Below are 23,774 nucleotides of genomic sequence, written 5' to 3'. Positions count from 1 at the left end.
GACTGTGGGCAAGGGGCTGGGGGGACACGGACACTGACTGAGGGACTGTGGGCAAGGGGCTGTGGGGACACGGACACTGAGGGACTGTGGGCAAGGGGCTGGGGGGACACGGACACTGACTGAGGGACTGTGGGCAAGGGGCTGGGGCTGTGGGGACATGGACACTGACTGAGGGACTGTGGGCAAGGGGCTGTGGGGACACGGACACTGACTGAGGGACTGTGGGGCAAGGGGCTGTGGGGACACGGACACTGACTGAGGGGCTGTGGGCAAGGGGCTGGGGCTGTGGGGACACGGACACTGACTGAGGGACTGTGGGCAAGGGGCTGGGGCTGTGGGGCCACGGACACTGACTGAGGGGCTGGGGCTGAGGGTCAGGGGCTGTGGGGACATGGACACTGACTGAGGGGCTGTGGGCAAGGGGCTGTGGGGACACGGACACTGACTGAGGGACTGGGGCTGAGGGTCAGGGGGTGTGGGGACACGGACACTGACTGAGGGGCTGTGGGCAAGGGGCTGGGGGGACACGGACACTGACTGAGGGGCTGTGGGCAAGGGGCTGGGGGGACATGGACACTGACTGAGGGGCTGTGGGCAAGGGGCTGGGGCTGTGGGGACACGGACACTGACTGAGGGGCTGGGGCTGAGGGTCAGGGGCTGTGGGGACATGGACACTGACTGAGGGGCTGTGGGCAAGGGGCTGTGGGGACATGGACACTGACTGAGGGACTGGGGCTGAGGGTCAGGGGGTGTGGGGACACGGACACTGACTGAGGGGCTGTGGGCAAGGGGCTGGGGGGACACGGACACTGACTGAGGGACTGTGGGCAAGGGGCTGGGGGGACATGGACACTGACTGAGGGGCTGTGGGCAAGGGGCTGGGGGGACACGGACACTGACTGAGGGACTGGGGCTGAGGGTCAGGGGCTGTGGGGACACGGACACTGACTGAGGGGCTGTGGGCAAGGGGCTGGGGCTGTGGGGACATGGACACTGACTGAGGGGCTGTGGGCAAGGGGCTGTGGGGACATGGACACTGACTGAGGGGCTGTGGGCAAGGGGCTGTGGGGACACGGACACTGACTGAGGGACTGTGGGCAAGGGGCTCAGGGGTGGAGCTAGGGCTGAGGGTCAGGGGCTATGGGGACATGGACTCTGAGGGACTGTGGGCGAGGGACTGGGGCTGTGGGGACACGGACGCTGACTGAGGGGCTGGGGCAGAGGGTCAGGGGCTATGGGGACACGGACACTGAGGGGCTGTGGGCGAGGGGCTGGGGTGGAGGGTCAGTGGCTATGGGGACACAGACACTGAGGGGCTGTGGGCGAGGGGCTGGGGCAGAGGGTCAGTGGCTATGGGGACACGGACACTGAGGGGCTGTGGGCGAGGGGCTGGGGTGGAGGGTCAGTGGCTATGGGGACACGGACACTGAGGGGCTGTGGGCGAGGGGCTGGGGCAGAGGGTCAGGGGCTATGGGGACATGGACACTGAGGGGCTCAGGGGTGGAGCTGGGGCTGAGGGGAGGTGGGCACAGGGGCAGAGGGGCTGTGGGGAGGCGAGCGAGGGGCTGGGGTTATGGGGAGATGGGCACAGGGGGCTGAGGGGCTGTGGTGAAGTGAACAAGGGGCTGAGGGGTCAGAGCTGGGTCTGTGGGGAGGTGGGTGTAGGAGCTGAGGGCAGCCTTCCTTTATCTCAGCTCTCTAAAACGTGAGAAAAGAAATTTATGTGGTTAAATTTTAACTTTGTAGACAAATGCTGAGGTGCCCCAAGATCAGTCTCAGGCTATAGTAACACACTGAAGTGCTCTACTCTTTGAAATACTGACAGGAGCTTGCTAGGAAAACATTTGGAATTAACTAAGTGTTATTAATCGGTTTTTTTCCCCCAATATTTATTACTTACTATAAAACAGGCCTTAAATTCACCTTGTTCATTTGCACAGCTGTGGTAGTGGCAGGTTTCAGCTCACAGTGCTGCTCTCCCAGGGCTTTACAGGAGACCACTGAGACAATTAACTACTTGAAGGTGGGTAATTAAAAAACACCCTTAGACTGCAAACCCTTTAGGGGGATGTCAAAGGATCCTGTTGATGTAGGGTAGAGTGATGAAGTACTTTGAAAAGACCTACATTGGTGGTTACTAAATGTACAAATCTCAAGGAAAACTGAAAAAGGCTGGAGATTGGGAGAGCATGAGGGAATTATTCCAGGAGCTTGCCCCATTCTCAGTTTTCCTGAGTTTAATGGCAGCTGTTGGAGGCAGAGCCTGGATGTGGATCAATATGGCTGTTCTCAAATTCTCTGTGGGGAATTTCTGCTTTCTTGGCAGTAACCTCAGGCTACAGATGCTGCTACCGGGAAAGGAAACACAGCATCAAATGAGACATGAGACCAAACAGTGGCTCTTTATCAGGAGTACCCACTGGGAATGCCATTCTCTGCTCTCAGGCAGAAGGTTTCCTCTGTGCACTCCTTGAGCTTTTATTTTTTAATCATTTTAGTACCGAGTGGTTTTAGTTTCTCTACCAAGTGCAGGTTTTCTGAGCCAAGTGACTGGGGAAATAAATACGACTAAGAAAGCTAAAGAGACTCCAGAATTACAAAGGTTGCTTAACCCTCTGAGGGAAATTGTGCTTATAAAAATGTTTTCATGCTGTCAAGCACCCTAAAGTTTTACAAGCAGGAAACCCTTCCTAAAGTAGCTGCATGATCTTAAGGCATAAATGTCCCACTGAAATTCGAGGGACTTGGCCTCTTTATTCCTAGAGTAAGATAGATGGGTTTAAGCAAATCTTGCAGCAATCCTAGGAAAAAAAAAAAAATGGAAAAAACCTGACAACTGTACTTCCAGTGATTGCACTTTTATTTTCCTTGGAACCACGTTGGTGTATCTTTCTATAAAATTCACAGTACAAAAAAAAAGGCAAGTTCATACTACCCAAGTGCACTACAGATGCTCTGGTCACCTACTCTACTCTGGCTGTGGGAGCTCCTAAATCATGCTTTTCTCAACTATAAGAAGCAGTAAGTTCACTGAGAAAACAAATCTCTGGTAAATAGGTCCTTCAGCAGGAAGAATTCCACTTGTTTCCTTCGCTCCTTTCTTAGGAAGTTTCTGATGTCTTATGTACAAATTAATTACAGTATCAGCAAAAAAAAAAAAAGTGGTTTAACATTTCTCAGCTGCTCACCTCAGTACGAGTTTTTCCAAAGCAAATCAGCAATATTTGTTTTTTTAAAAATCTGCACCGTACAGAACCTCTGTAGAACTGTAAAGTGATTCACACTTTCACAATGAGCTCTGAGCAAGTCTTCGATGAAATATAAAACAATTCTCCTAAATAGTTTCCAGATAATAAGTGAGCAGCTGGACTTCGATGTTCCTTGTGGGTCCCTTCCAAGTCAGGCTATTTTATGATTCTCAGTACTTTCTGGATGACATTTAGAAGCAATTACACTGTTCCATGTGGGCAAAACAACTTGTTTCAGTCCAAATTTTGCTTCTCAGGACAGAATTTTAGCAATACTTCCGTTTTATTAAAAGTAGTAAACCAGCATTAGTTGGTAGGACACGAATCATTTAACCTTGAACCCACCAATAACAAATACACAAAAATCTACCTAAGATTTGGCTTCACCTTTTCCTCTGCCTCATCCGGAATATCATCATTATTATGCCGGACAACCAAATTATAGGGCTCCTCCTCCATTGTCTCTTCATCTGATTTCTGCTCCTCCTCCAAAGCCCATTTGGGACGTTTGTTGCCCGGGGAGGACACAAGAGAATGTTCAGATGCATCGAAATCCTCGGGGATGCTGTCAAAATTGGCTTCTGCCAAGCACTTGTGGCACAGTCTGTAGCGTCGAGTCCCTTGCTGGACCACGCAGCCCGTGAGCTCCGTGACGTGACGCTTGCACTTCCTGCAGATCAGTTTGCCAGCTTGGTGTATCTGAAAGCATTTCAAATTTGGAAAGTCAGCCTTTGTGGGAACCCAGAGTGCTGAGAATATTTCTCTGCCTGTTTTTAAGGGGTTTTACCCCCCTGAACAATGCTGGTTTAGCTTCAAACCTTGGAAAAAATTACCGACAGTCAGACAACAACGAGAAAATACAGTGGTGAGAATTAGGTGATAGACTAGGAAATGCAGTGGTGGGAATTAGGGGATAAACTAGGAAATGCAGTGGTGGGAATTAGGGGATAGACTAGGAAATGCAGTGGTGGGAATTAGGGGATAGACTAGGAAATGCAGTGGTGGGAATAAGGGGATAAACTAGGAAATACAGTGGTGGGAATTAGGGGATAGACTAGGAAATGCAGTGGTGGGAATTAGGGGATAGACTAGGAAATGCAGTGGTGGGAATTAGGGGCTAGACTAGGAAATGCAGTGGTGGGAATTAGGGGATAGACTAGGAAATGCAGTGGTGGGAATTAGGGGATAGACCACGATGTGAGATTGTCACAGGGTGAAAAATGTAGAGGTTTTGGGCTTCTCTTTGTAGTAAATAAGAGTAACAAATATCAAAATGGAGGATTGTTGTTGTTCTCCAAACCTTCTTCTCCTTCTTCTACTACTCCATGTTCTGCAGTAAAAGTGGTTTGGGATGATTGGATAGAAAATTCCACAGTTCCTGCCCGTGTTGCTGAATAATTGGTAGGAAAGTGAAAATAATGTACGTTTTTAGTAACTATTGGTTAAAATATCTTTAAAAGGCTGTGTAAGTCTTGATAGAGAGCCTTCACTCCTGCTTTCTGTGCTCTGTGCTGTACCTGGGTCACGCTGGTGGCTCTGTTCCTCTGATAAGACTTCATAAACAACTATCTGGAAGCATTGAAACTCCAGGAAAAGTCTCAGTTTATCTTTGAAACTCCTTGCAAGGACTTTCAGTAAATTCTCTCCCATCAGGAGGGACTTGATTTACGGCACAGTAAAGTGTCAAGCCTTCATCTGTTTTTTAGACAATGAAAAAGTGCTGAATTGTGCTAAAAAAATGACATTTTAAATACAATTTGCCACGTTAAATAACGAATCATTCGAGCTGCTTTTCTGGTGTTGGGTGTGAAATGCCTACACAGCTGCCACTGATGCCATGAAGATTTTTTTGCCTTTTCTTTTATACCCCTGTTATACCTTTTTACAACTTCTGTACTCTCAGTGCTTTTTGCCTCCATTCTTGGGCTCGTTTGTCAAGCTGAGAGGCTCAGCATTTTAGAAGCTTCGTAGCCAGGGATCAGTGTGCCCCAGAGCCCAAGGTCCTCTCCAGAACACATTCTGTAAACTCAGATAGAACCATCCAGGGGAAGGCTCCTTGGGGAGGGGGGCTCACTCGAGCCTCTCCTTGGGGAATCTTTGATAGATCTGCTAATTAGTAACACCTATAATGATATACCAGATCTTTTGGGGGTGCATTGTGGGGTGCATTTCAGTGCATATGACCTGGACGTGTGCACCTAAGGATCCTTAAAATAAATCCCAAGGTAAAATCCCTTTTCCCCTTCTAACCGTGCATGACTCTTGATTTTAAGCCCAGGGAAAGGCACCACCACCAGTGAACCTGTTGGGGAATAGAATTATTGGGATCAATAAAAGAACTGTGCAAGCAATAGGGCTGGAAGTTTTTAGGCTTGTGTGTGTGAGAGACACTTTCCATGGGAAAGTCCCTGTGTGAAGGGAAACAATCAGCCTGAGAAAAAACAGGGAGTGAAGAACTTGCAGCTGTGCTGTCCGGGAGTGAAACAAGGGAGGTGAGCACAAAATTCTTTTGATCGTAACAAGACTGTGGAAACTTGCCAATGTAGGTTCAATTATGTAGAAATAGAAATGTGTCTTGATAAGCTTGAAGCCACTTAGGAGCTAACAAGCTGGGATACTAGGTAAGTGCCTTTAGACTGCTAATATCGGAGTTCATTTATCAACCATATTGGTTTGGATTCTGTTTCTAGCTCCCCCCGCCGGGGATCCGGGCTCCTCATCCCACGCAGCTTCCAACACTAAGGATCCTTAAAATAAATCCCAAGGTAAAATCCCTTTTCCCCTTCTAACCATGCATGACTCTTGATTTTAAGCCCAGGGAAAGGCACCTCCACCAGTGAAGCCTGGTGGGTTTTCCTACCGTTTGGAAGTGGTTCCGGAGGTGCTCCAGGCGGGTGAACCTCTTCCCGCAGGCCTCGCAGGGGTAGGGCCGCTCCCCGGTGTGACACCGCAGGTGACGCTTCAGGTCCGCGCGGCGCTTCACGGTGTGGGTGCAGAACGGGCACTTGAAGCGCATCCGGGGCAGGTCACCTGGCAGGGACAGGGCACACAGCAGAGCCTGGATTGCTGCACTTTTGTTGGGAAATAGAATTATTGGGATCAATAAAAGAACTGTGCAAGCAATAGGCCTGGGAAAACTGAGAGGGAGTGAAGAACTTGCAGCTGTGCTATCCGGGAGTGAACGAGGGAGGTGAGCACAAAATTCTTTTGATCGTAACAAGACTGTGGAAACTTGCCAATGTAAGTCCAATTATGTAGAAATAGAAATGTGTCTTGATAAGCTTTAAGCCACTTAGGAGCTAACAAGCTGGGATACTAGATAAGTGCCTTTGGACTGCTAATAAAGGGAGTTCGTTTATCAACCATATTGGTTTGAATTGCCTCGCTCTCTCTCTCCCCCCGCTGGGATCCAGGCTCCTTGTCCCACGGAGCTTCTAACACACTTTCATCAGTATTCAACTTAAAATACGTGATAGCTCTAATTTCCTTTAAATAGGAGAAATCTCCAAGTATTTGGGATATTTGGATGCTTCTGTAAGTATGTATTATATATAACTATATAATGATGCATAAAATACAGGCTTTGGGGGATATAGATTTGTTAGATTTATATATACATATAAACTTGCATTTTTATTGTGTTAATTGGCCACTTGATGGTGTTTTCTTTCTTACTGACAATATTTTTTAGATATACAGGTGACGATAAATACGCAGCTATTTATATATAGCTGTCATATCTGACTCTTCCACCAGCTAATGGTTCATAGCTTTGACATTTATAATCTCTGTGTGATATATAAAGATGCCTTTAGCATATGCAATTATGATCTACAGATGTGTTCATTTCCAACAGAATGCACACGGGAATGAACCTGTCAGCTTTGTTCCACCCTCTCCAGGTAGGTGATATCAATAGTGTATCCACAAAGCTTGGGCTGGTTGGACCCCAAAATGCAACATCCCAGCAATGCCAGGACCTCCAATGTGAAGGACTCGGGTTGGACTGAGGTTGAACACTTCTGTTACTGCCAAATAGTGGAGAAATTTAATCCTTCAGGTCCCCAAATCAGTTACAGCCCTTGAGGCTTCATTAAACTCTACTCGGGCCCAAATAATCAGGCATGTTTTGGTTGAACTTTACAGAATACCTGGATCAGTCTGTCACTCCCATTCCAATTCCCATGCCCTGTTCTGGCTTCAACATCTTAATGTTAGCACTAAAATTGAGTAGACAAAATCACCTCTAATTCTAGGCATCATTTTGGTCTCTATGCAGCCATACAAATTCGCTCCAAATCATCACCTGAATTCTCCTAAATAAAACCAAACTTTTCCACTGTTTACCTTCATTCCAGCTACTCATCACCCCTAAAATTGTGGGCATTGAGGTGTACAGTTCTTCTGCCTTTAGCTCCATGAATTCGGGAGTTCTGGAAAGTTCTTGTTCTAGCTGAGTAACTGACCACCTCTTGGGTACCGCCTCTGCTCCGTGATGATATCCATAATCATCCTGATCCACGGCGTTCTCGGCATCAAACTCGGCCTCCTCTTCCCCCCGGGAGATGTGACCGGAATCCGAGGCTCCGGCTCGCTCCGCTCTGTCCGATTTGCACCCTCCCAGCTCCCGGCTCTGCGACAGCCCCAGGTGCTTGCGGCGCTTCCTCGTGGAGCCCTGTTTCCTGCCTCTTTTGGACAGCTGGGTCTCTGCCCGCTGCAGGATCACCTGTGAGGACAGGTAGCTGCTGTAACTGCTCCAGGAGTTTTCATTCCCGTTAGGCTTTTCATCCGGGATCGAGTAGGAACGCCGGGGGTTGCTCTTTGCTTTCCTTCGGGAGCGATAAAGAGCCGGGCGGGCGGGTTCAGTGCTCGCACTTTTGGCCGAGAGGCTGAGGTAATGATCCTTTTCCTTTTCATTAATATCCAGTGAGGACTTAATGAAGGTCTTACAGACATTGAGGATATCTGTCATCTGCAGATAGCTGGCGGCTGACATGACTTCGATCACATTCTGACCCGTCAAAGACAATATCCCTGAATACACAAAGTCCAGGATAACCATGAACGTCTCTGGAGAGAAGACCTCAAATGTGGCTATTGTTGGCTGACTCGTCTCCTTCGAGCTCTGCGAAAGGAGCATTTTGAAGTAGCCACTGCTGGCAAACAGCACATTGCGATGGGCTTTGAAGACCTTTCCCTCCACCAGGATGTTGCAGTCACAGAACAAGTCCTGCTTCCGCTGTTCGTTCAGCTGCTCCAGGAGGTGAGACTGGTGGGAAGAAATCTCCATTCCAGGCTGGAAGTAGGAGGAAGGTTTGCTGTAAAGGAAAAAACATCATCATGACAATCTAAATCAATGATGCTGAATCCTAATTTAAAGAGATGACTCTCTTAAATTTAAAACAACTCCATCACATTCCCAATATATCTCCAAACTCCCTGCGGCTGCTACTCTGTAGAACAAGAGAGAAGAAACTTAACAACTCCAAAAGAGCTGAAAAGATGCCCCAGCGGGATTACTCCGTATCCCAAAAGAACGAAAATTATGCCGACCAAGCCATGATGGTTCTCAGACTGGGCAAGAGAACTTGGCCCTCCCGCCGTGGGCAGAGTCGCGGCTGACGCGGGTCCGCGGTGGGCGCAGCCCCGGCGCATCGGGGCCGCTCGAATGCGGCGGCAGCGCCCCGGGGCCACCGCCCGCCCGGCGCGGGCCCCCCGGCATTGGCCGCGGCCGCCGTCACTCACCCGCCCGCCCGGCCGAATTGGCCGCTCGCTCCCTGGCAGCCCGGGACGCCCGACGACGCCGGAGCAGCTCCGCCAGCGCGGAGTCGCCTCCCGGCCCCGCTCCCGCCGCGGGGACCGCAGCGCCCGCCAGCCCCGGCCGGGCTGCGCGCTCCCCTCCGCCCGCACGGACCGCCCCGGGCCGGGCGTGCCGCCCGCAGCCGCCTGCGGGAACGGAGCCGCGTTTGCCGCTCCGCCACAGCCCCCCGTGTCCCCGCCCGTGTCCCCAGCGCCCGGTGCCGGCCGCCCGTGCTTACCCGGGCCGGTGCCGCTCCCGTCCCGCCGCCCGCAGCCCCCTCCGCGGGCAGCGCTCCGCCGCCCCCGCTCCGCTCCCGCCGCGCCCCCGCCGCCCGCCCCGCGCAGCCCCTTTGTGTCCGCGCCCGGGGCTGCAAATGGCGCCCGCCGGGGACGCGGCAGCCCCGGCACCGGGCGGCACCGGGCGGCACCGAGCGGCACCGAGCGGCACCGGGCGGCCCGAGGCGCCCGCGGACACTGCGCAGCCCCGCGCCCTCCTCGCCGCCGCCCGCTCGCAGCCGCCGTCAGCCCCGTCGCCCGCCCGGTCCTTCCCATCGGTGCAGAGCAGTGCGGGAGCCGCCACTCACCGGCGGGGTGCTGCGGGCGGCTGCCGCCGAGCCGGGGGGAGCGGGCGGTGGCTGCGGGGTCCCCGGCCCCGTCTCGGGGCTCGCCGTGCCTGGAGGCGACGCGCCGCTGCTCCCGCAGCCCCGAGCCCTGCGAGCCCGAACGGGAGAGAAACAAAAGGTATTTGCTGACGTGGGCGTTGGACAGAGACGCCCGAGGGCTGGGGACACAATTAAAGGGGCAACGCACCGATTGCAGCCGCAGCCCAGCGCCTGCCTCGGCCCGAGCGCCCCGCGGCCGCCGCCGCTCGCCGCTTCCCACACCCACATGCTGCCCCGGAGGCCGCTGCCCTGCTCACACAAAGCTTTGTTGTTGCTACCTTTGTGTGTGGAGGGAAGGAGCCACCTGAACGGGAGAGATCCGGAGCTCCGCGGTGTAGGATTAATGACATTAAGTCGATATCGCAGCTTTTTTATAACGGGATTTTTGTATTCAGACAATGAGGGTAATCCCAAAGCAAAGCGCTGCACGTGGGAGTGCAAGACACAAGATTGTCCTGTTTTCCCTTCTGGGTGGAAAAATGGAATCAGGATGCCTGTTAGAAGACAAGACACTTTCAAATTCGTGCCTGTTAGATGAGATTCTTTCAGTCTTATTCCGCGAGATCATGGAATAATTTTGAGAAGGAAGCTCTGCAGTCATCGGTACATTCCCCTCCTCAGAGCAGGCTGCCTGAACCTGGTAAAGAACAGTTCCCATTTCCACAGTCAAGCGTCGGGTGAGATCTCCAACAGTGTTTAATTTAGTCCAGCAGCTAAGCCAAGATAGGGAAGGCTCTTTCCAGCCACTCCTCCCAATTTTCCTTACAAAATCTCTTGTTCTGTGTTCTTGCTCTGTTTAAAAATCTTGATGTACTGAATAAGCCTCCTCTTTGCATTTCATGAGTTAAATAGGATGAAAGGTTACGCCTCCAATGTAGAAGGGTTTTAAGTTAAACAGTATAGAAAATATTTAACTAAATGCCATTATAAGCTTTTCTTAGTAGCTTATCAACTTATACCCATCACTCAACAGACAGTGTTGGTACAGATTTGTACCTAATGGAAAAATTCTGCAGGCAAGGACTGGAGGATTATAACATCCTTTTCTTTAAAACTCAATCTTTTGGGCAGAATTGGAGAATTTTTCTTCTATTTCATTTCTGTACATGTTGCCTCCAACCAACAGTAATTAAAATATAAGGGAGACATAGGCACGGCTCTGTAATGGGATAACTCTTGACAGTGACCAGATGCTGCAAGGAAGAAATGTATATTCCATCATTTTATATCCAACAGAGTGTTTTGTGGGGTTTTTTTCCCCCCTAAGTTATCATTGAAAACTTGAGATGGATCCCAAAATCCTGGAGGATGGAACATTCTGCAGAGCCAAGAGTAAAGGAAGGATACCTGCAGCAGTCAGTGTCAGCCCTCTGTGAGAGATCTGTGGGCTTTCAGGTATTTTCAAAGCCACCCTAAATCAATATTTTTGCTTTTTTTTCCTTATGTCAGTTCTTTAGAACTGGAATAGAATCCAAATTACAAAAGGTTGGAAAGGGAGATTCATTCTGAAGTCAGGTTTTTGAAGTCTGTCTTTTTCTTTTCAATTTAAGGAGGGGTTCCTAACAGTTTAACCTTTAAGATAAGGACAAGTGACATTTTTTTGGATTGTAAATACAAATGTTTAGGTAATTTAATGGAAAACAAAAAAAAAAAAAGGGAAATGATGTGAAAGAACTAATCAAGCATCACACAAGTCATAGGTTTATGTGGTAGAGAGAATTCTGTGAGAAACACCTGAAAAGGGGGAAAGGGAATTTTTTAATTCAGTATTTCAGCCTTCAAAGGATGGGAAGATATTGTCAGATAATAAGGGTAGTTAAGAGGTGAGACATTAATCAGAGGATGATGAACTTTGTCTTCACTCTTGACTGTGGTTTTGTGAACACAAACTAAACACAAGCCAAGAAATAATCACAGTGTTCCTGGAAAAGACCTTTAAGATCAAGTCCAGCACTAAACCTTGTCCCTAAGAGACATGAAGACGAAAGAAATACAAGGAACAAATAAATTCAGTGGGAGCATCCCTGTGTGGCCTTTACTTTCCTCCTTGAAAGGAAAGGAAATGTTACTTGTGCTGATGAGTGGCATGTGATCCTCACAGAAATATGAAGAAGACAATCAGAGACAATGGAAGGAGACAAAAAAACCCCAAATATTTTCATTTAGAGAAAAAAAAACCCCAAGGGAAACATGTGACTGTAAAATGAAGGATGTAGAAAACAGAAGGCACTTAACATTGATCTTGTCTTGCAATACAAAAATAAGGAAACAACAACCAAAATTAAGGCAACAAATGTAAACACGGTAACTTTTAAAGAACAGAAATCATAACTGACCTGTGGGAATCGCAGTCTTGAGCTCAACCTCCAAGCTTAATAAGATACTTTAAAAAAGACTACAGACATCTAGTTATGCTACTGAGAATAACAACATAGAAATCCAGAAAAAAAGCCCTTATTTGCCCAGCAAATCAACGATTAATCTGCCTGTGTTTAAAAACTAAAAGTCTTCCTATGGATAGATTGTTCCATTTGCCCATTTAGAGCCACTTCAGATCTTGTTCTGAAGCATCTGGTCCTCAGTACCCTTAGATTTATGGTATCTAATTAAATTGAGTATTGATCCAAAAATCCCTTTGCTTCTAAAAACACCCCCACTATTAAGAAACACTTAATAGGCTGACCTTTGCAGTTGGCAGTTAAGATTTCAGGCCTGCAGAGAACACTTCATTTTCCCCTCCCCTTCATCCATCCCCAAACACACAGAGACCAATTCCAGCCACTTTGTATCCCAGGCACTGATACCTGGAATTTGTTGTCAAACTGTTTAATGGAAAGGGAAAGGGAAACAGCTGCGAAATTTGAGCAAAGTTACTCCATATTCTTTTCAATATTTCTTGTTCTGTGCATTTGATTTAGTCCAGGTTGCTCAGGAATATTTCTTAGCCATTTAATAACAGGCATTTTAGGAGTTTAAAAGCTCCAAGAAATTAAATGTCTGTTTTCACACCAAGTCCATTTTGTGGGCTGCTGACCAAGTGTCCCATAAAATCGAGGCAAGTCTTGTTTAAGGTGTTTTCATGTGGGTCATCACAAAGATTTTTAAGTCACCCCCTCCCCAAGTCTAAGCCAATGAATGATAATTTTTGTAGGAACAATAAAATACCATTTCTTGTGTCCTTGGGATGCTTCCCATGGAGGGGAGGGTGCTCAATGCTTACACTGAATTTAGCATGAAGTTCTCAAGTTGTCATTTAAGAGACCTTGGGCTGGTCACCTGCAGCCTGGAATGAAAATGTTGCACTCTCTGGTCATGGTGATACAAGAAGGTTATACAGTTTTTACACGACTAAAAATAAAATAGAGACTTTTTAGCTGTCCCTGGGAAAGATTAAATAGTATATATATATAGATATATATATATATATATGGGATTGTTGTGTAAGAAACCCCGGGGTTCAGCCAAACATGCTTACAAAGCTGTAAAAATGAAAAAAATATAGATAATTTTTCTAAGTCTACAGCCATTGAGCTCCATGATCCCAAGATGAAGAGTTGGAATAACACTCAGGTCTGTCCAAGGAACGCAGAGCAGCAGCAGCACCCCGGGAGCATCTTCTGCTCCTCTCCTGTTGACAGTGCTGGGTAAGAGAAACTCCCTAAGCAACAAAACCAAGTAGCTTCTTTTGTTAGAGGAGTAAAATTTCTTCATCATTACTCATCTCTGTAAGCCTAATTGTAGATGGAATTACACAAATCTGGTGTCTAGAACTTCCAGTACATCTCGATCTCGCTGGCATATGGTACAGACTGGAAAAGGTTCACAGAATTCAATATCCTGAGCTGGAAGGGACCCACAAGGATCATCCAAGTCCAACTCCTTGCCCTGCACCCCAACAATCCCACCATGTCTGGGCACTTTTGAGAGGTTTCCAAAAAAAAAAAAAAAAGGGAGTATTTTAATAGTGCTTATTAAAACAGCCCAGTCTGAGATCCCAATTTTGAGACTAAAACATCTACTGGCATCAATTAATGATCCAAATTTTTAATCAGTTTGTCTCTGATACGTTAAGCATTCATGTGCTTATTTTCTTTTAAAGAAATAGGGTCTGGAACGAATGATCTACTAAAGATTCACCTTATCCTAATAAATTTTACAAAAGTCTTTTTCCAGACAAAAGTGCCAAAACATTTTGAATGCTCTTCCTTAATTAGCTGCCTTTTTCCTTATCTTAACGTGAAGAATTCATGACATTTCATGGAAGATTCTCTTCACTTCTGAACACTCAAGAGAGGGTGTCTGGTGTCTGGGGTCTTTATACTTTGTTTATTGCCCAATGATATAAACCCCACCTCTCTGCAGGTGTAAAAAATGGGCAATTTACAGTAATCTGTGACTTTGTCTTAAGTATTTAGACCTCACTCCCTTGCAAGAGGCTTTGAGACGTGCCCCATTGCCTGCTGTAAAAATTATCCACGTTATACTGCAGTTTCCTTGTTTATCCATTATTTCATGACGGATTCTTTTTACCAAAACAACTTCTGGGGGTTCTGATAACAAACCAGAATGGCCTCAATGACGTGTCCATAAATACATGCAAGTCTGGACCTGTTCAACCACATGTCCCTGTAGGATCACCAACAGCTGGCAGAGGGCACATGGCCACAGTGCATTCTCCCTCTTCCACGCAATTCCCAATCCTCATCTTCCAACTACCTAATATTTGGTTTCACTTCCTTCTCCTCTGCTTCATCCTCACTGTCATCCACCTGCTGGATGACCAAGTCGGTCGAGCCATCCTCCACGATCTCCACGTCAGACCTGTTGTCTTCCCCGTAGTGCCACCTGGAATCCTTATCCCCATCCTGTGGGAATTCCAGAGGTGCCTCAGCCTCCAAGTCAATGCGGATGCTGTCTATGCCAGCCTCTGCCAGGCACTCGTTGCAGAGTCTGTAGCGACGGGTCCCCTCCTGCACCACTTGTCCCGTCAGCTCGGTCACGTGGCGCTTGCACTTCCTGCAGATGGGCTTGCACGCCTGGTGGATCTGGGGGAATGGGAAGGGATGGATTTGGAGAAAGCGTCCGCCAAAGGGGGCGTTTTGGAGATGACAAAAAGTAGGGTTGGAGCAGCGTCAAATTGTAGGGTTAACTCGATTTGAGAGACATCAAACAGGGAACTGCGCCAGGCCAGGCACGGTAATTGGCCACAGGAGCTCTCACAGGCTGCAGAGAGCAGAACCTCTGCAAGCCATCAATTACCCAACAAATTCCTCCCCTTTCCTGCAAATTATCCCTCAATTTGACTGCAACCAAACCAAATTAATTTTCTATTCCCTCTCCTTTACGGGAGTCATTAGATCAACCAGATACACTCACACTGTGTTTAATTAGCCAGATTTACACATTAAATAAATCATGCGGGTGCTAAAAATACTCACAGTTCGAAAATGGCTGCTGAGGTGATCCAGCCTGCTGAATCTCTTCCCACACGCCTCGCAGGGGTACGGCCGCTCTCCCGTGTGGCAGCGAAGGTGACGCTTGAGGTCGGCTTTTCTCTTCACCACGTGGCTGCAGAACGGGCACTTGAACCTCATCCTGGCCAGGTCATCTGTATTTTATCAGAAGGTAATGGTATTTAAAAAAAAAAAAATCAAAGTCATGCTCTAGGAAAAGGTGTTGAATGTGAAGAATAGCACGTGGGTTTTATTAGAAACAGTATTCAGAGGTGGTTTCAAGCACGGGAGTGCAACAAAGGAGGAGTGGACCATTGGCTGTGTTAACACAGACCAGGCAAAGCCAGCTTGAACAGGGCTTGGAGCAACCTGGGATAGTGAAAAGTGTCCCTGCCCGTGGCAGGGAATGGAACAAGATGGGCTTTAAGGTCCTTTCCAACCATAACCATTCTGTGAAAACGAGCTTAAAAATCTCCCCACTTAAATTCATTTTGAAAGGCCAGCTTTATATCCCAGGTACTTCAATCACCTAAAATCATTTCAAAATAACGAGTCAAACTTTCCAAACCTACATTTCTGGACAATACATCTGTCTTTTTGGCAGTAGTGCTGTACTACTGAGTAAGATCTATTTCCTCAGGGCTGGAACAGAGCACTACCAGGTGTCTGTGTACCTTCAGCACTAAACCCCACTCACCTTCAGCCCAGCTCCCCATGACTCCCAGGATGGAAGGCATGCTCCCGTACTGCTCCTCAGCTTTAGAAGACTTGGATTTACTGGAGGAGCGGGGTGACTCGTGCTCCTGCTGCGGCACAGCCAAACCCCTGGGCATCACCTCAGCCCCTTGGCCGAACTGATAGCCCACGTGAGGAGCTTCAACCTCGGTGTCGATGTGAACTTGCTCCTCGGCCGGCGCGGCGTGGCCCGCGGGCTCGGCAGCCCTGTCCTCCAGCTTGCTTGATTTATAGTGGGGGATGTCAGAGGGTTGCTGCAGCCCCAGGTGCCGGGATTTCTTGATGGAATCCTGCCGCTGCTCGTGTTTGGACAGCTGCTGCTGGGCATTTCTTTGAGAGGTGGGGTAATAGTTGAAATTGCTCCAAGCATTCCCGCCCATCATACAAGTCCCAGGGTCTGGGCTTGAGTGGGAATGCGGGGGGCTGCTCTCTGCCCTCCACCCTCCACCGTACACACAGGATCGGTCCACGCCGTTGGAGCTCACATCTTTGTCTGACAGGCTGAAGTAGCGATCCTTCTCCTTCTCACTGATGTCCAGCGAGGACTTTATGAAGGTTTTACACACGCTGATCACATCGGTCATCTGCAGATAGCTGGCGGCTGACATGACTTCGATCACATTCTGACCAGTGAGGGACAATTTGCCTGAATACACAAAATCTAGGATAACTGTGAAGGTGTCAGGAGAAAAGGCCTGGAACGTGGCTGTTGTGGACTGACTCGTTTCCTTCGAGCTCTGCGAAAGGAGCATTTTGAAGTAGCCACTGCTGGCAAACAGCACATTGCGATGGGCTTTGAAGACCTTTCCCTCCACCAGGATGTTGCAGTCACAGAACAAGTCCTGCCTGCGCTGCTCATTTAGTTGCTGCAAGAGGTGAAACTGGTGAGAAGAAATCTCCATCCCAGAAAAGATGAAATGAAACGTCGCTCTAAAAAAATGAAGAAAATTATTACACTCTTGACTTCAATGCTGCGTAACTCAGCCAAAGATGTCAGACCCAATTTTACGGCTACCTTTACAAATAATCTCATTTCTTTATATCTATAAATACATTTAAACCACGATATGCACAACCACAGATTCATTTTGCAAGAAGACAAGAGCGATGACAAAGCCAAGACCGCGTTATTTGGCAGAGACAGGAGCATCTCCATCCCCAGGATGCGGGGCTGGACTCGTGCCGCCCGCTGGAGCTGCGCAGCCTTCAGGCAGCTCCGGGAAGACGAGGAGCCAACAGCAGCTGCGGCTGCGACCGCGACCGTGCCCCGAACCGGCGATTCCGCCGAGCCCCGCTCCGCCCGGGCTCCAGCCCCACCACCGCCGCCGAAGGCTCCGGGAGCGGGGCTCGGCGGCAGCGCCCCGGCCCCCCGGCATTGGCCGCGGCCGCCGTCACTCACCCGCCCGCCCGGTCTCCGGCAGCCGGGGACGCCCGACGGCGCCGGAGCCTCCCGGCCCCGCTCCCGCCGCGGGGACCGCAGCGCCCGCCAGCCCCGGCCGGGCTGCGCGCTCCCCTCCGCCCGCACGGACCGCCCCGGGCCGGGCGTGCCGCCCGCAGCCGCCTGCGGGAACGGAGCCGCGTTTGCCGCTCCGCCACAGCCCCCCGTGTCCCCGCCCGTGTCCCCGCCCGGTGCCCAGCGCCCGGTGCCGCTCCCGCCCCGCCGCCCGCAGCCCCCGCGCCCCCGCCGCCCGCCCCGCGCAGCCCCTTTGTGTCCGCGCCCGGGGCTGCAAATGGCGCCCGCCGGGGACGCGGCAGCCCCGGCACCGGGCGGCTCCGGGCGGCACCGAGCGGCTCCGGGCGGCTCCGGGCGGCACCGGGCGGCCCGAGGCGCCCGCGGACACTGCGCAGCCCCGCGCCCTCCTCGCCGCCCCTCGCAACCGGGCTGGCTGCGGGGCCCTTTCCGCCCCAAACCCAGCGCCCTGCCCGGCCTACCGGCGTGCGGGAGCCGCCACTCACCGGCGGGGTGCTGCGGGCGGCTGCCGCCGAGCCGGGGGGAGCGGGCGGTGGCTGCGGGGTCCCCGGCCCCGCCTCGGGGCTCGCCGTGCCTGGAGGCGACGCGCCGCTGCTCCCGCAGCCCCGAGCCCTGCGAGCCCGAACGGGAGAGAAACAAAAGGTATTTGCTGACGTGGGCGTTGGACAGAGACGCCCGAGGGCTGGGGACACAATTAAAGGGGCAACGCACCGATTGCAGCCGCAGCCCAGCGCCTGCCTCGGCCCGAGCGCCCCGCGGCCGCCGCCGCTCGCCGCTTCCCACACCCACATGCTGCCCCGGAGGGGATGGGATGCCCTAGATGCCTCCTTTTCACACCTTTATCTATAGCGCGGGCCTCGATGACCCAAATCCTTCTCCTTTCTCTCGCAGCATCCTCCAAAGGAGATGTGACATCTTCTTTTCTCTGTTGGTATCTGTTATCTTCTGAAGAAAGCATGTCTGAAAGCGAAACCTGGACCTCTCACCTTCTCTCCCTCGAAGTTTAGTGTCTTTCTCCTTCCTCTTCTTACCACCAGGGTCTTTTCTGTGATTTTGACGCCCCAGTTATTGTTCATAAATATTTATTTTCCCATGGAAACCATTCTTCCTTAACCGAGTCCTTTGTGGCATTTTTAGCCTTCCCTTCCCTAACTTCAGACTTTCCACCTTGAAACAATTCATCTCTCTTTCCCCAGTGTAGCAAAATTGACTGAAGACTCTTTACCTAGAAGATAATAATCCAAAGACTCTTTCCTTTGATTATTAGAAGCATTCTCCCACTAATTAATATACATTTATTCATCTCCAATTTTTATCCATTCCTATTTTGTATATATATGTATATGGGTTTTATATATGTAACAATATTTTTTCCAGCTTAATTCCCCTTTTTTTATAAACTTTCTTAGTTTTGTAGATTCTCCTTTCAAACTCAGGCCATGCTCTTAAAATCTTCATGAAAGCCATTTTGCTTCTATAAGATTCTGCTCTAAATTAATCATTCTCGAACATGAAACGACTGGAACCCACACCAGCTTCTCGCAGCTCTCACCACTGAGAAATAAGGAAGACAGCCAACTAAACAATCAGTTTAATATAAACCAGAACATCTATTTGTAGTATCAGGTTTTAATACCTCCTGAATTCATGCCTTTAAAGTTTATTTCTGCCTGTCAAGCCAGCTAAGTCACACCTCTTTCTATTGAACATGGAATCACAGAATCCCGGGATGGTTGGGGTTGGAAAGGTCCTTAAAGACCGTGGGCAGGGACACTTTCCACTAGACCAGGTTGCTCAGCATTCTGCATATTTTTATTCCACATTTATGCCCGATTTATTTCATCGGCTGAAAGCTTGGAAAAGCGTCACCTGTAGGTATTTGTTCTGTTTGACCTGCCTGGGTGGTGCTTTCATCCGTCTGTCAGTGGGGGTTTGTGTCGATGTCAACAGGAGCTCGAGGGTTCTCCATCTGCCAGGAACAGGCAATAGAATTTAAAAAACATGAGGAAAATGTTCAGTGGTATCTGGAGTAGCTTAATTAGAATTTTTAAAGCTGCTGCGAGTGCTTTCCTCAGAGCACTTCCTGCTCGCTGCTCTGTGCTGTGGATCCACGAACAGCCACGGAACAAACTTTGGTTTTCTCATGAGTGGGGCTGATTTCATCCTGTTGTGCACAATAATGCCTCCCAAACGACCCCAGACATGCAGTGAGGTTTTCTGCTTCGTGTTTCTAAATTTTAGAGCCGTTGATTCCAGCTGAGAAAGTCCCACTTGAAGCTGAGATGCTGTTTGGAGAGTTTATCCAGGGGGAATGTGCTTGGCAGCTGGGTGAAGGAGGTGAAGGAGGTGAAGGAGGTGCTCCTCACATCAAGAGTGTTGCAGAGTCTGCTCTTCAGAGAAGAATTTACCAATTACTCTAAAAAAAATTTCCATTTTTCTTGCTGATACAAAAATTGACGGACATTTCTCCTTGGGTTTGGTAATCAAACGTGATTAATGGTAAGAATATATAATGGTATCGTGTATTAGATAGTAATAATTTAATTAACAGTAATGCCAGTTAAAAGAAATGTTCCTCAAGAATCACAGCCCTCGGTGATGGTGCACTTTCCAACTTTAAATATCCAGGGGTATTTTTTACCAAGGAAAAACTCAAGAGCCTGTGCCGGAACAACTTCAGGAAGAGTTCAAAGCCTAGGAATTAATTAAGATTGAGATTACGATTTGCATGTGATCACTGCCAGCCCGGATTTGGGTTTACTTCATTTGCATCATCGTTCGTGTCCTCAGCTTTCCCAAGGACCAAACCAGGGGAGGTGAATCGGGTCGGAGCTGCACCTAAATCCCAACCTCCAGGTACAAATCCACGCAGCCTCGGGCTCCCCGGGCGATCGCTCCCTTCTTCAAAATGAACGGGAAATCCGAATGCCCTGTCCTAAAGCCCAGGGAGGAATCTCCCCTCTGGCAGCAAGGTACAATTTAGGAAAAGAAGGAGATTTGGCGGCAGCGTTTCCAGGAGCTGCTCGCGGATCTCAGCAGGATTTGTCAGGAACTTCATCTCCGCGGGAGCCCAAACCCCTCATCCTGCTCCAGCAGGATAATTAAAAACCCTCGTTAAACTCTTTATCGTCACGCGGAACACCCAAATGTCCCGTATTTGCATACAGCTCGCGGTGGTGATTTAGGGCTGCCTCCAAACGATTCTCCTCCCCAAATCATGAGGGAGTTCTTTGACACCCTCTGATGGCCCTTGGCTGCCCCTCTCCTGCTTCCCTCCCTCCTCGCCTCTCAAAGAATGCTTTTCACCAAGGTGGAGACAACCACCCTCACCCCCTCTTGAGTTCTTCAGCGCCTCACACCTTTCATGGGGGAAAAAAACAAAAAAAAAAGGAAAAATTCTGTATTTGCCGCGAGATCGTTTGTGAAATATTCGATATAATTCAAAATTATCTGGGAAGAATATTTGGGATGCTGTTCTCCCCATCCCCATATGCATTTCCTCCTAGCTGGGATCGGGGTTTGCCTCCCAGAAATGAAAAGTTTTAAAAGGAGTTTAAAAAGTTAACATAAAACTACAAAGACTGTTAAGAAAACCAAGTCAGTGTTAATAAAAGAAAAGATTTTCTAAAATTTTCCCTTGGCTGGGGTTTAAGTGAATAGGACCCTTTTAGTTCTTTCTGATTTTTCTTGCAAACGAACTGTCCCCAGAAATAGATCTATTCATTTTTCTGTTGGATTAATGAAATGGAAATATTATTTCATTTTAATGCAAGAAATTGAAACGTGAGCCTCAATCTAGACACTCTCAGGTTTACTCAGTCAACATTTGAACAGTAAAAAAAAAAAAATCCAAGCAACCCTCTCAGAGAGTTTTATTTTCTAGACAATCAAAAAACTCCAGAATGCTCCAAGATCCACAAATATATTTCAGTCACTTCTACAAATAAGGTTCAGTTTATAAGAATTTGTCATCGTTACTGGACTAAAGGACTTGGGTTATGAAACTGTCTTACAAAACATCAGGAAATTAAACGAGCACAGTTGGAAGATTTACAAGGGCTTTGCACCAAGAGGTGAAATGCACTACAAATACCAGTGCAGCATGTATTCCTTCAGCGAAATACAGTGCATTTATGTGCAAAAATACATTAAAATGTGTATTCCTAAACAAAGTCGAGTACGACGAGCTAAGACTTCAAGATATGTCATCTGCACGGCCTTTAAAAACCTTTGAGAACGAGATTCTATTAGAAATAACTCCCCTAAAAACGACTTTTTTTGATTCTCCATCAAGCACCAGAGGAAGGTTTTTAAACAGCCAACATCATTTTCTCAAAGCTTGTAGAGGCTGGGTCTACAAATGGGAGATTTCAGGGGAAAAAAACATCCAGAAAACGAAGTGGGAAGCACAAGCAAAGGGATTTACATGAACTACACCCTCTTCTACATCCAAAGGCTGAAAGGACTCCACGGAAAACAAAGCAGCACAAAATGACAATTCAACAGGAAACCCCGAGTTTGGTGGTGCCTTTCCCTGGGGAAAAGCTGCCCCCCCCCCGCCCACCCCGCACCCCTGACAGCTCCATTCTCTAGGCACAAGACACACAAGAAACAATCTCTAAGACCAAAGAGAGCAGGGTGAAGGAAAAGGTCTCTGCAGCCATTCCTGCAGCTCTTGCAACACCCAGACTTCCCGAGGGGTTCCCTGCTCCCAGCGTCTCCACAGGCTCAGAGGCAGCAGAGCTCGGCCATGCCAGGAGCTTCCCAACCTTGTGGAGCACGAGCCAGAGCCAGGCTCAGCTGATATTCCAGGTCTAGTGGCTTCTACCGATATTTACAGTGAGGTGGAATCTTCCTTGACCAGAACTGGGGATGCCTGGTCACTAAATATCATTTTGGATCCCTATTTACATTCCTGCCCCTGCTTCCATCAGCAAGCAAGTCTCCCAACAAGCACGGGTGATCTGTGGCTCGTTCCCAGGTGCTCTCAAGGCAGAAAGTCCCTCCTTTATCTCCTTTATCACCCCTTGGTGTTGGATGGACTCACCGAAAATCCAGCAGTCCAAAAGACAAGCCCCGGGAGGCTGGAAGAGGCATTTCCAAATGTTCCAGGAAAATTTCCAAGCCCCACATTTAGCTCAGGTTTTGAAGAGCACCAAGGAGCCAAAACCACAGCAGGATTTGCAGAGGAGCTCAGCTCCAAATGTGGCACCCACCTGAGTTGTCCCTCCAACGTCCCTTAACTAGATGGGCTAAAACAGGAGCAGGGAATTCTGTAAAGGTCTTGTCTCAGCTACTACAAACCCAGATTTACAGATGACCTGGAACAGGGGTGACTGAAACTCACCCAAATGAAGGGATAGAAAATAAAACCAGCACATTCCATGGTGACATTCATCAAGAACTTGGACTAGACCACTTCAAAAGAAGTCTCTTTACCTTTTGCTCTCTTCAGCAGCCACCAGTAAAGTGAATTCTTTAAGAAGAACCTCGTTTCTTCTTTCCTCATCCTGCCTGGTGTGGCAATGAACCCTTGGCTGCACTTGTGAGAGCAGAATCAGCTCTGGCAAATAAATCTGACATCACAGTGGGACTGTTTCACTGCTGGATGAAGGAGAGGGAGAAGCTGAGTTGCTCTTTTCCAGCGTGTGAAACAAAAGCACGAGGTATGCAGAAAAAAAACCCCTGGTTAAATCAGAGGGCTCTTGGGTTTTTTAGGTTTGCCAAGTGTAAAATCTTTACACCAAAACCCTCAGGAAACACTGTCTCAAGTGGGAGGAACCGCTCCCTCTTTGTCAGCCAAATCTGTCTACAGAATTCTGATCCAGCACTTGCTCCAGGCAAAAAGGCTCATCAAATTTGCCTTTTCGTGAAACACTTGGGAACAGCAGAGGGAAGAAGCATTAACAGTCTGATTTCACAGTATATTTCAGTTTTGTCCCTTTGTCAGGGAACACGAGGTCACCCCTAAGCAAACAGGCTTTCTCTCGGTGGTGGGTTTTCTTCTAAAGCTTCCCAGCCTGAGTTCTGATAGCTCTTATCAACTTGCTGCTGGAAAGGTGACAAAATCTCACCTCCTTTGAAAACCTTTAGCTGCCCCAGAAAAGAAACAGGAGGCTCACAGTGGAGTATTTTAGAAAAAATAAATAAATACCGGATAAAATCGCAAAACGTAAACCATGAGAGGATCTAAATTCTAAAAGAATTTACATTCTAAAAGAATTCAGTAAAATTCTAAAAGAATTTAAAGAAATTCTAATTCTAAAAGAATTCTAGATTCTAAAAGAAGTTACAGTAAAAGAGAAGGAAAAGGATTCCAAAAGGGCATTCAGAGCTCTTTGACAGCATTGCTCAGATATTTCACTGCTCCTCAGCTACACCAGGTGTGGATCTGGTTATTCAATCT

General features: G+C 48.6%; 2 protein-coding genes across 7 annotated transcripts; both read right to left on the bottom strand.

Moving 5' to 3' along the window:
* Window positions 1–2,842: 2,842 nt before the first annotated feature.
* On the bottom strand, window positions 2,843–9,711 carry LOC138098110 (zinc finger and BTB domain-containing protein 8A-like). 2 transcript variants are annotated; one of them, XM_068994361.1, is made up of 4 exons: window positions 9,632–9,711; window positions 7,596–8,566; window positions 6,109–6,278; window positions 2,843–3,947 (listed from the first exon to the last, which is right to left on the bottom strand). In XM_068994361.1, exons 2-4 carry the CDS (start codon window positions 8,536–8,538, stop codon window positions 3,615–3,617), a joined length of 1,446 nt encoding a protein of 481 aa, XP_068850462.1. In that variant the 5' UTR covers window positions 8,539–8,566; window positions 9,632–9,711; the 3' UTR covers window positions 2,843–3,614. The 2 variants fall into 2 exon arrangements, with proteins under 2 accessions (XP_068850462.1, XP_068850463.1); XM_068994362.1 differs by lacking the exon at window positions 9,632–9,711 and adding an exon at window positions 9,287–9,333.
* Window positions 9,712–10,996: 1,285 nt separating this feature from the next.
* On the bottom strand, window positions 10,997–23,596 carry ZBTB8A (zinc finger and BTB domain containing 8A). Of its 5 annotated transcripts, none has more exons than XM_069035916.1 (4): window positions 22,808–23,596; window positions 15,860–16,827; window positions 15,148–15,317; window positions 10,997–14,754 (listed from the first exon to the last, which is right to left on the bottom strand). In XM_069035916.1, exons 2-4 carry the CDS (start codon window positions 16,797–16,799, stop codon window positions 14,422–14,424), a joined length of 1,443 nt encoding a protein of 480 aa, XP_068892017.1. In that variant the 5' UTR covers window positions 16,800–16,827; window positions 22,808–23,596; the 3' UTR covers window positions 10,997–14,421. The 5 variants fall into 5 exon arrangements, with proteins under 5 accessions (XP_068892017.1, XP_068892018.1, XP_068892015.1 ...); XM_069035917.1 differs by lacking the exon at window positions 22,808–23,596 and adding an exon at window positions 18,355–18,425; XM_069035914.1 differs by lacking the exon at window positions 22,808–23,596 and adding an exon at window positions 17,830–17,993.
* Window positions 23,597–23,774: the final 178 nt, after the last annotated feature.

Source organism: Aphelocoma coerulescens, chromosome 23 (assembly GCF_041296385.1).
Source record: "Aphelocoma coerulescens isolate FSJ_1873_10779 chromosome 23, UR_Acoe_1.0, whole genome shotgun sequence".
NCBI classification, from domain to species: domain Eukaryota; kingdom Metazoa; phylum Chordata; class Aves; order Passeriformes; family Corvidae; genus Aphelocoma; species Aphelocoma coerulescens.
Note: the sequence above shows the minus strand (reverse complement) of the source record. Positions and strands in the feature narration are given on the sequence as shown.